Source organism: Notolabrus celidotus, chromosome 16, assembly GCF_009762535.1.
Source record: "Notolabrus celidotus isolate fNotCel1 chromosome 16, fNotCel1.pri, whole genome shotgun sequence".
Taxonomy (NCBI): Eukaryota; Metazoa; Chordata; class Actinopteri; order Labriformes; family Labridae; genus Notolabrus; species Notolabrus celidotus.
This window is the reverse complement of record NC_048287.1, coordinates 30,686,818-30,698,570: the sequence shown is the minus strand read 5'-3', so window position 1 is coordinate 30,698,570 and position 11,753 is coordinate 30,686,818. Positions and strand designations below refer to the sequence as shown.

Here is an 11,753-nt window from a genome sequence, read left to right as displayed (position 1 = left end):
GGTTCTCTACCTGAATTATGTGTCCCTGTCTACAAACACCCTGAAAATGACAAGAATCCATTCTGCCCCTGTTCTGATTTCTCCACCTTTCTGTAAATGTGTGCTGAAACCAGGGGCGTTGCTAGGCATAAAGCTCTACTGGGGCACAGGTCCCCTACTATTCCTCACACACACTAGGAAGAGGGAGCACATTTCTCCAGTGTTAGCTTCTCTACACTGGCTCCCAATAAAATGTAGAATAGAATTTAAAATCCTTCTTTTAACCTACAAAGCCCTTAAAAATCAGGCACCCTCGTATCTTAAAGAGCTCATCGTGCCCTATTACCCCTCTAGAACTACGCTCCCAACATGCAGGCTTGCTAGTTGTACCTAAAATCTCTAAAAGTAGTATGGGAGGTAGAGCATTCAGTTATCAGGCCCCTCTCCTTTGGAATCATCTACCAGTCAGGGTCCGGGAGGCAGACACCCTCTCCACTTTTAAGAGTAGACTTAAAACTTTCCTTTTTGATAAAGCTTATAGTTAAGCTGCAGGCTTGGACCAGCTTTTGTCATGCTGCTATAGGCCTAGACTGCCGGGGGAACTGGCACACTGACACACTGGGATCCTAGCTCACCTTCTTCCCCCCAACCCCCTCATCACTTACTTTAACTCTGCCTGTCCCATTAAAGTTACTAACCATAGACCTTTCTGGAGTCCCTGAGCTCCATTGTCTCGTAGATTCCTCTGAGCTGCCGTAGACGTCCTCCTGCTGTGGACGATCTGGACTCCAGCTGATACGGACGTGCTGGACTCCAGCGGCAACAGCTTCTACTACTCGTCTCATCACTATCACCTCTCTCTCTTACTCCCCTCTATCTGTCTTTCCAGACCCAACTCGGTCGAGGCATGATGGCTGTCTAACATGAGTCTGGTCCTGCTGGAGGTTTCTGCCTGTTAAAAGGAAGTTTTTCCTCACCACTGTAACTAGCTAAATACTGCGATGTGCAATGCTCATGATGGATTAAGGTGGGGTCAGACTGAGTCTTACCCTGTCTTGGTGTTGGGTCTCTGTTCATAATTTGACATAGAGTGGTCTAGACCTCCTATGTTTGTAAAAGCGTCTTGAGATAACATTTGTTGTGATTTGGCGCTATACAAATAAAGATTGATTGATTGATTGATTGATTGACACACACACACACACACACGCACACACACACACACACACTTTATGGGCAGGTGTTTTCTCATGCCCTCTAAAGAGATCCAGAGTTTTTTTCTAGTTAGTGAAACCAGTGCTCACACATGTGTCATGTTTCATGTGTTTACCAAACATCCTACATGAGAAACAAAAAGCTGCATCTCTGTTCACAGAATATTAGAACCAGGGAAAGCTTTCAAACCATTGTGAATTTAATGATGGTTTTTTTTTTAACCCAAAGCAGTGCTGGGGGTTAGTGGGACTTCACTTGTTTAGGAATTAATGAATGTATGGGAAACAATGCGGTGGGTGCAACACATCAACAACAGCGCCTAAAGTCTTTTCCTTTTACTTCCGATGGCCAGTCCGCCCCTGATACTGGGGCACAGCTCACTTATAATGAGGCACGTGCCCCAGTAAAGGGGGTCTGGCGACACCCCTGGCTGAAACCAAGCGGCAACCTCCAGTCTCTAACAGTGAAGCCAATATGGAAGTGTTATAAACTGCAATACATTGAGAATCCACTTGAGGCTGGCTGCAGAAACACAGGAAACCACATAGACATGAATGGGAAAAAGAGGATCTTTGCAGCATTAATAAACATGTTTACAGCCTGGTTCAAAAAACGGCTTGGCCCTATGAAGCTAATCTCTCTATCGGCACACACTGTACGGGGGTGAATTTATTTCTAACGTGACGGTTCAGAAGATATTAAGATTACGAGTTTTTGCCCAAATAAGGACATGACTCACTTGACTCCCGGTCGGGAACACATAGCTGTTGGCTAAGAGGCTCACACTACGTCACACTTGAGTTCTGCATTTCCAATATGGCTGCCGCCGTCGATTGGCTTCAAAACAGCTCTCAGGAACAGATGGGTGACGTCACGGATACTACGTCCATATTTTATACAGTCTATGGGTGAAACGAGCTGTTTCAGTTTTCAGTGTTTTTCATACGTCACAACGCCATCCGGTCTGTAACAGGAAGTCAGAGCTCGGAGCTTGTTCAGCCCATAGACTGTATAAAATACAACTCAACCCCTCCTCCGTTTTTCATTCCCTGCACACGTGTGTGCTAACAAGGAGCTTAGGAGGGAGGCATGCTAGTTGTAGGCTGTCTTAATAAACACAAAGGTCGGTTTTACTCCCCACGTCTGCAGATTTGAAGATCTAGTGGATGATTTTTATTTTTCATGGAAAAGTGCTAGCGCTAGTTAGCATAGCCACATAGCTACATGTTGGTAGCTGTGTACCAAGACACACGTCGACATACTGACAAATAAAACAACAAGAAACACTAAATCTGTGACCAATGGTTCAGAAAGGTCCTGCTGCAGGCGCCTCTCCGTCAGGATCAGATTCTGGATCAGATTCAGAGGGTTGAAGTAACGCGGGTCTGTGAGCAGCCGTGTATATTCAGCCAACATGTAAACATTAGATCAACGTGCTGGAGAGCCAAGGCCACACCCACTTCCTGAGGGGGCGTGGTCAGAGAGCTCATTCACATTTAAAGGCACAGACACAGAAAACAGCCTGTTCTGAGCAGGGCTGAAAAAGAGGGGTTTACAGGCAGACCAGAATCTGATTTCAAAGTGTTTTTATGAGCAATAAACTTTAAAGACATGTTTTGGGGACCTCTTAGACCAATATATGTTGATGAAAAAGAGCGTTATATGTCACCTTTAACTTCCTTTACTTGTGTAATCCTGAAAAAGGAACATTATCCGAAACGTTTGCTATCACAACTGACATATAAGAGAGAGTATTTAAATGAAAAACAACACCACTGAACCCATAATGGGATTAATTGTATTTGAACATGAGGCTGTGCAAACTGTATGGATTTCTATGTGGAGAAATGAACTTATTGAGAGTAAACAATAATGAATCAATCCATCTTTATTGAAGCGTCAAATCCAAACATGTTATCTAAGACTCTGTACAAAAAGAAGACTTTCTTATTTACAAAGAACCAACACACCATGAGGAAAGTTTTAACAACAGAAGCAGGAAAAAGCTTTTTTTTTTTTGTCCCTCATCCTAAATAATGTACATAACAAAAATGTATTTATCTACTTAACATTTTCTGTCTTTTAAAGCTGCCTATTTGGGGAATTTCTATATTAACAGCCCTTAAGGAGATCCCATAGGATGTAGAAGCCCCTTTTCTAACCTTTGTCTTATGTTTAAAGGTGTTGAAAACCAATACAGGGCTGCACGGTGGTGCAGTGGGTTGCGCTGTTGCCTCACAGCTAGAAGGTTCCTGGTTCAAATCCCCGGCCGGGCGGGTGCCTTTCTGTGTGGAGTTTGCATGTTCTCCCTGTGCATGCGTGGGTTCTCTCCGGGTTCTCCAGCTTCCTCCCACGGTCCGAAAACATGCTCAGGTTGATTAATCACTCTAAATTGCCACGTAGGTGTGAGTGTGTGCATGAATGGTTGTCTGTATCTCTGTGTTAGCCCTGTGATAGGTTGGCGACCTGTCCAGGGTGTACCCTGCCTTCCGCCCGAAGCCAGCTGGGATAGGCTCCAGCCCTCCGTGACCCCTAACGGGATAAGCGGTCAAGATAATGGATGGATGGATGGAAAACCAATACAGCCCCCCCTCTTTATTTTATTTATATATGTATTATTTTTCTGTAATATGTGTACATGTGCTCCTGTGTGAAAAGGAATGTGTATGATATTTACTCGTTAGATTCGTTAGTATGAACTCTCGATGTCTTAATCACACATCATATGAATATTTTGTACTTCACAATAACGCACCTGCTTAGTGTGACAGGAAATAAACACCTGGAGATGTGGAGCAGAGCTGCTGTTGCCCTCCAATGGACACTTACTGAAGCACACCCTTTTTAAATGTGTCTAAATCATGTTACATGGTGCTATCCCTTTTTAAAACTAGGAAATATTTTATTAGGAATAACCCCTTGAGATGTATCATCTCATTTTCAAGGGGGTCCTACAGGACAAACATAATACACATTAGTAACCAATACACAGAAAATGAAAAGAAAAAACAAACAAACAAACAAAACAAGTAAACTAAATGACAAAAATGAAATAAACAAATGTGACCCATGTTTTAAGAATTGTGAACATCTTGGTTCAATATTCAGTTACATCAGTTCTCTCCACTTCTCATCAGTTTGAGAAAATCTGCTCTCAGTTTATCGACTCATCGCTCTCTGGAGTTCAGCCTCCCCCTCTGATGATCCTTGCTCTCCTATGAAGACAAGACATTTTTTGCCGTACCGTGGCGTGGATATAATGCAGGATATTTAATCTTTATAGTGACCATGATTTTACTCACTGTTAGCGGGCTGGAACCCTGAAATTCAAGTGAGAAATACCAAATGTGAGCTTCACTTTTCAGAGACTGAACTTAACTACAAGTGCCAGACAAAATATGCAGATACTTCCTCACCATGTTTGTTCTTCCTCCAGATTAGGAGTCCAGCGATGCAGACTGACAGGAGCAGCAGTCCTGCAAGAACTCCAATGACCGGACCAGTAGGAAACCCCGAACCTGGAACTAAAACCCAACCTCATAACTATGATATATAACCTCCACCCTTTGAGTTCATTCACAGTGTTTCATCATGTTTTAGATGTGTGTCTGTCATCTTTGGAAACATTATTTTGGTCATTTACTACTCCCCTTTAATAACACCAACAGATGTTGTATTATATATCATTGGAAAGCCTGATTAGTCATCTTTACAACGAGGTGGTCATGTTGGTCACTATAGCTCGTACAGCACACACAAGCTGATCCCACATGTGTTCGGTGGGGTTGAGATCTGGACTGCTGGTGGGCCATTCCATCCTCTCGCCTCCCAAACTCTGGGGGTAGTTTGTGATGATCCTGGCTCTGTGGGGGGAGAGCGTTGTCATCCTGGAGTGTAAAAGAGGCGGTGGTGTACCAGATGCCACACTTTAGACCTCAGGGAGATGAACTACTTGCTGGTGATTTTATCTGTAGGGTTGCAAGCGTCACAGTTTGTCCGGTCAGAACATGGATGTTGTGGATGAAAAGATATTCGATGGCGACACACTCTCTTTTGGTTTCCACTCCTTTTATTTTCTTTGACGTTGATTTTTACTTATGATGGTGAATATGAAAGTGAAGGTGTGTGGTGGTTTAATCTTATGGACGCACTCAAAACTGTGAAAAGGGATGGGAAGGGAATAGGATGAAGGTGAGGAGAAAAGAGAGATGCCCCCTGGCTGCATCACTGACTGAGGGGATGTGCAGGTGGGCCTCTGTGAATCCTGTTTTTGTCCCTTCAAAATAAAAGTCATCTGCAGATATAATATTGAACATCCTTTTGATCCTTCAAAATAAAGGGTTGCAGATGCAATTCAGTGCAACCTTTTGCACATGGAGGATGGAGTTAGGTCCCAGATTCTGGAGATATCAGGTGCCAGTCATACACCTGTGACTGGCACACACCTGGCAGCACTTGAAGCTCGAAGCAAGAGTGAATACCGACAGGAGAAGGTGACTTATCAGGCTTTCCAACGATATAAAATATAATACCAGCTGGTATTACTAAAGGGAGAACTAATTGACCGCTAAAACGTTTCCAAACTTTTTTTGAGGAAGGAGTCTGTTGCTGGTATTTAAAATGTTTATCCTGGATTGTGAATATCTGAAACTGATGTACAAAACACATAAATGGCAAGAGATGCATAATTTATGAGATGGTCACTTATGCATCTCTATACCATCAAGGATACTGGCTTTAGAGCTGGTTGCGCTCCTTTTGAGAGCATTGGATTCGGCTTCCAAGACTTCCAAAAAGAATGTCAAAATTTGATTTCCAGTCCAATCTACTTTATTTATACAGCACATTTAAAAAAAACAATGAAGTTTACCAAAGTGCTGCACAGTGAATTAAAATAAGACCATTTGTCAGCTCATGGGAAAGTTTTCCACTTTGCCTCAGTCCATCTTAAACAAGCTGGGGCTCAGAGAAGTCTCTGATGTTTCTGGATCATGTTTATACATGGTTTCCTTTTTGCCTGGTAAAGTCTTAACCTGCATTTATGGACGCAGCAACAAACTGTGTTCACAGGCAACTACCACTACAGAGTCATGTCTGTTTTTAATGCAGTGCCACCTGGGAGCTTGAAGGTCATAACCACACAGTATTGGTTTGGGCCTTGTCTCTTTTGTACAGAGATTGAACCATTTGCTCAGGCAGTCTCTAATTTGCTGCAAACTGACCTAAATACTTGGGAGATGTTCCTCCAGAAACTTTTAAATGTTTTCCTGTCCCTGTCTCAACTTTTTTCAACTGTTGCTGGCGTGAAATTTAAAATGAAAAAAAAAAAATCAAGATTGTGACAGTCAGAATGCCAAACTTAAAGCTGCTGTGAGGAACTTTTGTTTTGTATCGGTTCTGGCGCCCCCTTGTGGACAAAGTGATACCTCTTTTCTCTTGTCCTTTACATGCAAAAGTAGTGTTTTCAAGAAAAACCTCATCCTGTTGACTTTTAACAGTCAACTTTATCAGGCAATGTGATTATTTTCATGAAAACAGTCAAATAAAGGCTGTTTCTGAAGCAAGATGTCCATCATCTGGTCTGACACCTACCCCCTCAGGGCGGTTTCAGGCGTTAAAAATGACAACAGAGAAGGTGTCAGTGTTGCTGCTGATGGTCTTGTTTGCTATTGAAGGTCATAAAGAGGCATTGGTATCATTTTCAGTTTGTTTCTCAGCCAGTTCAAAACTCCTCACAGGGCCTTTAAGGCCTCTGACTGTTTCAAAACAAACAATTTTGAGCAAGGCACATCCAACATGCACTTTTTATACATTCTTCTGTCAGTTTCTCCTCAACCATCCAAAACTAATTCAGTTTTACCTTTGTTGCTTCTGATCGCTGCTTCCTCCAGTTTGGTGACGATATCGTCCTTAACACCGGAGAGCTGGAACACACATTCGTACCTCCTCCAGTCTTCAGGTTTCACTGAGGTAATGTTCAGCTCCTCACTGATCTGGAAGCTTCCATCATTGTTGGGGAGGATCTCTCCGTGGTCCACGTTCTCAAAAAGCTCCTCTCCGTCTTTCCTCCAGAACATCACGGCTCTGTCAGGGTAGAAACCTGTAGCGTGGCAGGTGACTGGAGAGGAGGGAGACTTCTGGAGGAGAGACACTGAGGGGAGGTCTGGAGGGAGGCAGAAAAAAATCCACAAAGTGCAACAAAAATATTGTTTTAATTTCATTTGAATTTTGTACGACAAACAGAAAATGAATCTGTACATCTGGTCGTGTAATTCTACCTATTCTCTGCAGAAGGAGCGCTCCATGTTGCACAAACGTTTTCAGCAACATGGAGCATACGGCTGTGAAGTCATCAATTTTATGTTTTACTTTAGCTTCATCAGTTTCCAATACAAGTTGCCTGGCAGACATGTGGTGCTTTGGAGAAATCCATGTCATCTTCTGCAGGTCCAATGTTATTAAGTCCTGTCCATCATAAACATACCGGAAAAAACAAACAGCCTTTCCAGTGACGTCGTCCAACTCACAGCCATTTAAGCGCTGAAGAATGTGGACACCTGAGAGAGGGAGAGACAGAGAGGACAGGATCAGTGACGTACCAGCACAGTTGGTTATGAATAGACTGAATCACATCCAATCCACAGAGACACACTGATCCACCCGATAGGTTGGCACAGTGAATCATCTGATCAGTGATGATGAAAGTAACCAGATGAGCAACTGCAGCTGGAGAAAATCAAATTCCATTCCAATCTACAAACTATTCTTCAACCTGCAAGGCCAGATCTGAGCTGCGAAACAACCAGGAGGAGTCTTCAGTAATGGTGACTGATGACAGCAGTGTTGTGCAAGTTTACACAAAAAAGTGTGAGTGGAACTCATTCCATTAAAAACAGATGTGACTCTGTAGTGGAAATCACTGCATGACCTCAAAATCACCTAAAAAGCACATTTTGTGGCTGCACTCACAAATGCAGGTTGAAACTGAACCATGCAAAGAGGAAACCATTTATAAACATGTGTAACATTTAACTCCTAACTCCTAGTGGCTGAGCTCACTTGGTAATAAGCATTAAAAGGTGAATATGAAAAAAATTGATTACCTTCGGTTTGGTTGAAGACTTCCTTTAGATTGTGAATCCTGGCTCTGAAGATTTGTGTCGAAGCAAGGCATTTTTGAGTATACAACTTCAGGTAAACTGGATTGATCTTCATTAATTCTTTAGCAAAGTCCACTGAGGCCTCTGCTGTCTTCTTGTTGCTGTCAAAGTATCCAATTTGGACTCCATCGACCACCGCGGTGGCCACAAACTCTGGAAAGTCTTGGATTGCTGACGACGCAGTGACAAGATATTTCAGCGAGTGTGTCACTGTGAGAAAAAGAGATGCTTTAAGTGGAAACAGCAGATATTTGCAAAGAATGTCATAATAATCATTGGATCCAGAGATTTGTTTGCTGGGCCACCTTGCTTATTTTAATTTCAAAGATAGCTATGCTATCAAGCTCATACAAATCTTAATGATCATTGCCAAAAAATGCACTGCCTTAAAATGGAAATCAAATGTGGACTTTCCTGTCGGACTCTGGCTCTCTGACATTAATAAATGTGTTCCACTAGAGAAGATAACTTACAGCCTGAGAAATAGGAGTAAAACATTTTATAAGATGTGGCAACCCTATCTGGACTACATGGAAAACCTGCCATCTCACATGATGGACTGTGCCACTGTATAACAAAATTATAAAGAGAATGTCTTCAAGATTCATTTCTGTCTCTCGTCTATTTTTGTAATATCTTTTTTTTATTTATTTATTTATTTTTTCTATTGATTTTAATCGTTATTTTGGAACAGAAAAAGAAAAGAAAATAATTACAAAAAAAAGTAATAGTTCTCTATATTTTAAGATGATTGAAGTTTTTGAGAAGATTAATGTTAAACTCTGCTCAAATTGCACGCTTTGATATTTTTGTCATATTGATCATTTTATTTTTAGAAATCAGGGAGAGGTGACAAGTCCCTGGCTGTCACTCTGAAAACTTTCAGACTTTCAGAAAGCAGATTTTACTGTATAATTTTAGAGAAAAATAATGTTAAATTCTGCTCAAATTGCACTGAGACGCTTTGATATTTTACTCATTTTCATTATTTTATTTTGAAAAATCTGGGAGAGGTAACAAAGATCTTTCAATGGATTATTGATGGACAATTTCAGGGTGACAGCCAGGGACATGAGGAACAGTAATCCACTGAAAGATCTTTGTCACCCAGAGTTTTAAAATAAAATAATGAAAATGAGTAAAATATCAAAGCGTGCAATTTGAGCTGAAGTAAACTTAATCTTCTCAAAAACTTCAATCATCTTAAAATATAGAGAACTATTACTTTTTCTGTAATTTTGGTCGCTCTCAGCAGCCGTACCGTAATTCCCTGTGTAGTCACGCATCATTTTCTGGCTTGACCGGGGTTTTGCAAAAGACGGCTCACTTGACCGCAGTCCCCCTTAGCGTTACTCTGTTTGAACTGGGCTTATTATGTTACATTACACTTTCTGTATGATCATTCTTTTATTACATAGTTTCTCTCACTCTAAGGTCGCTTCACTGCTGTTTTACTTCTATCAAAGTTGGGTGGATTGCAACTTTTGGTTTGACTCATAAAAGACAGAGAAACAAGCTCCATTGGATCTTGTGATTGCACTGTGTAATCATGTAACCATGTGAAACTGTGACCGTTTTCTACTTGTGTTTTTTTGTGTGCTTGTGTGTTGTAACCTATTTTGTGCTGCCGTCTTGGCCAGGCCACTCTTGAAAAAGAGGTTTTAAATCTGAATGAGTCTCTTACCTGGATAAATAAATAAAGAATGTAGTCCCAGAAACACAACATTTTCAGTATGATTTAATGGAGTGCAGGTTATCCTCAAAGAGAGGGCAAAAAATAAAGCAATAACAAAAACCAGATGAACAGGAAGTGTCAGAAAGAACAACATTGTGCTCTTACCTGTAGATGCAGCAGGACAGAACAGGAGCAACACAAATAAAACCTTCATGCTGTTCTGAAAAATAAGTTCAGGGCTGAAGTGCTACAAATGTATATTTTGATGTTTTTTTTTCCTCTGTGAGGTGAGTCTGGAGTTCTGTTTCCTCGTGGAGATGTGTTTCCCCTTGTCCCGCCCCCCGTCCGAAAAGGAAGAGCGCGTTCACAAAAAGCTCACCCCCCGAGCTGTGCTCGTGCCACAGAGGCACCTTTATCATATCTGTCTTAAATCCAGCTCCATTACAGCAGGTAATGAACATCCTGACAGCTTGGAATATAACTGTCAGGATGCGCTCCCCCTGTTTTAAATGGTCAAATTTAATGACATCAGCCTGAAAATCACAGGACTTCTCTGTTATGGGGAAAGAAGTCAGTAGTATGAATTTGAAAGGTGTGTATGGGGCTCCGTTTGTAAAGTTGTACACACTGAAAATAACAGCAACATTTTTCCACATTTAGCTCAAAACGTTATAAAAATCACTTTTTTATCACATTTAGAGGAATATTTGTGATCTTCTTATATTTAACATTTATATTTAATATTTAATATTTATATTTATATTTAATATTTAGATGTAGATTTAACATTTAGATTTAGATTTAACATTTAGATTTATTTTTAACATTTAGATTTATTTTTAACATTTAGATTTAATATTTAACATTTAGATTTAAAATTTAGATTTATTTTTAACATTTAGATTTATTTTTAACATTTAGATTTATTTTTAACATTTATATTTATATTTAACATTTAGATTTATTTTTTACATTTAGATTTATTTTTAACATTTAGATTTAATATTTAATATTTAGATTTAAAATTTAGATTTATTTTTAACATTTAGATTTATATTTAACATTTAGATTTATTTTTTACATTTAGATTTATTTTTAACATTTAGATTTAATATTTAATATTTAGATTTAAAATTTAGATTTATTTTTAACATTTAGATTTATTTTTAACATTTAGATTTATTTTTAACATTTATATTTATATTTAACATTTAGATTTATTTTAATATTTACATTTAACATTAAGATTTATTTTTAAAATTCAGATTTATTTTCAACATTTATATTTAGATTTAATATTTAGATTTAACATTTAGATTTATATTTAATATTTAGATTTAACATTTAGATTTATTTTTAAAATTTATATTTATATTTAATATTTATATTTAATATTTAGATTTAACATTTAGATTTAGATTTAACATTTTGATTTATTTTTAAGATTTAGATTTATTTTTAACATTTAGATTTATATTTAATATTTAGATTTTACATTTAGATTAATTTTTAACATTTAGATTTATATTTAATATTTAGATTTAGATTTAACATTTAGATTTATATTTAGCATTTGGATTTAACAATTATTTTAACTTAATATATTTTTCACAACAAACTTAAATGTGAAGATCATAAATATTCCTCTAAATGTGATTTAAAAAAAAAGTGACTTTTAAAATTCACTGAACATTTTTATGACGTTTTGGAGCTAAACATGGAGA

At 39.0% G+C, this 11,753-nt stretch overlaps 1 protein-coding gene across 2 annotated transcripts in view; it reads right to left on the bottom strand.

The window, feature by feature from the left end:
- Positions 1-3,911: 3,911 nt before the first annotated feature.
- Positions 3,912-11,753, bottom strand: part of LOC117827673 (major histocompatibility complex class I-related gene protein-like) — a 74,801-nt gene continuing 66,959 nt past the window's right edge. The window contains exons 1-7 of one of the 2 annotated variants that reach the window (XM_034704319.1): positions 10,195-10,360; positions 8,298-8,564; positions 7,473-7,751; positions 7,055-7,357; positions 4,611-4,718; positions 4,497-4,514; positions 3,912-4,409 (exon numbers count right to left, since the gene is read on the bottom strand). In XM_034704319.1, coding sequence (XP_034560210.1) covers positions 4,354-4,409; positions 4,497-4,514; positions 4,611-4,718; positions 7,055-7,357; positions 7,473-7,751; positions 8,298-8,564; positions 10,195-10,243 — 1,080 coding nt within the window. In that variant the 5' untranslated portion in view covers positions 10,244-10,360 and the 3' untranslated portion in view covers positions 3,912-4,353. Of the gene's footprint in view, positions 4,410-4,496; positions 4,515-4,610; positions 4,719-7,054; positions 7,358-7,472; positions 7,752-8,297; positions 8,565-10,194; positions 10,361-11,753 lie in introns of those variants that run through there. The other variant, XM_034704318.1, reaches the window with a different exon arrangement.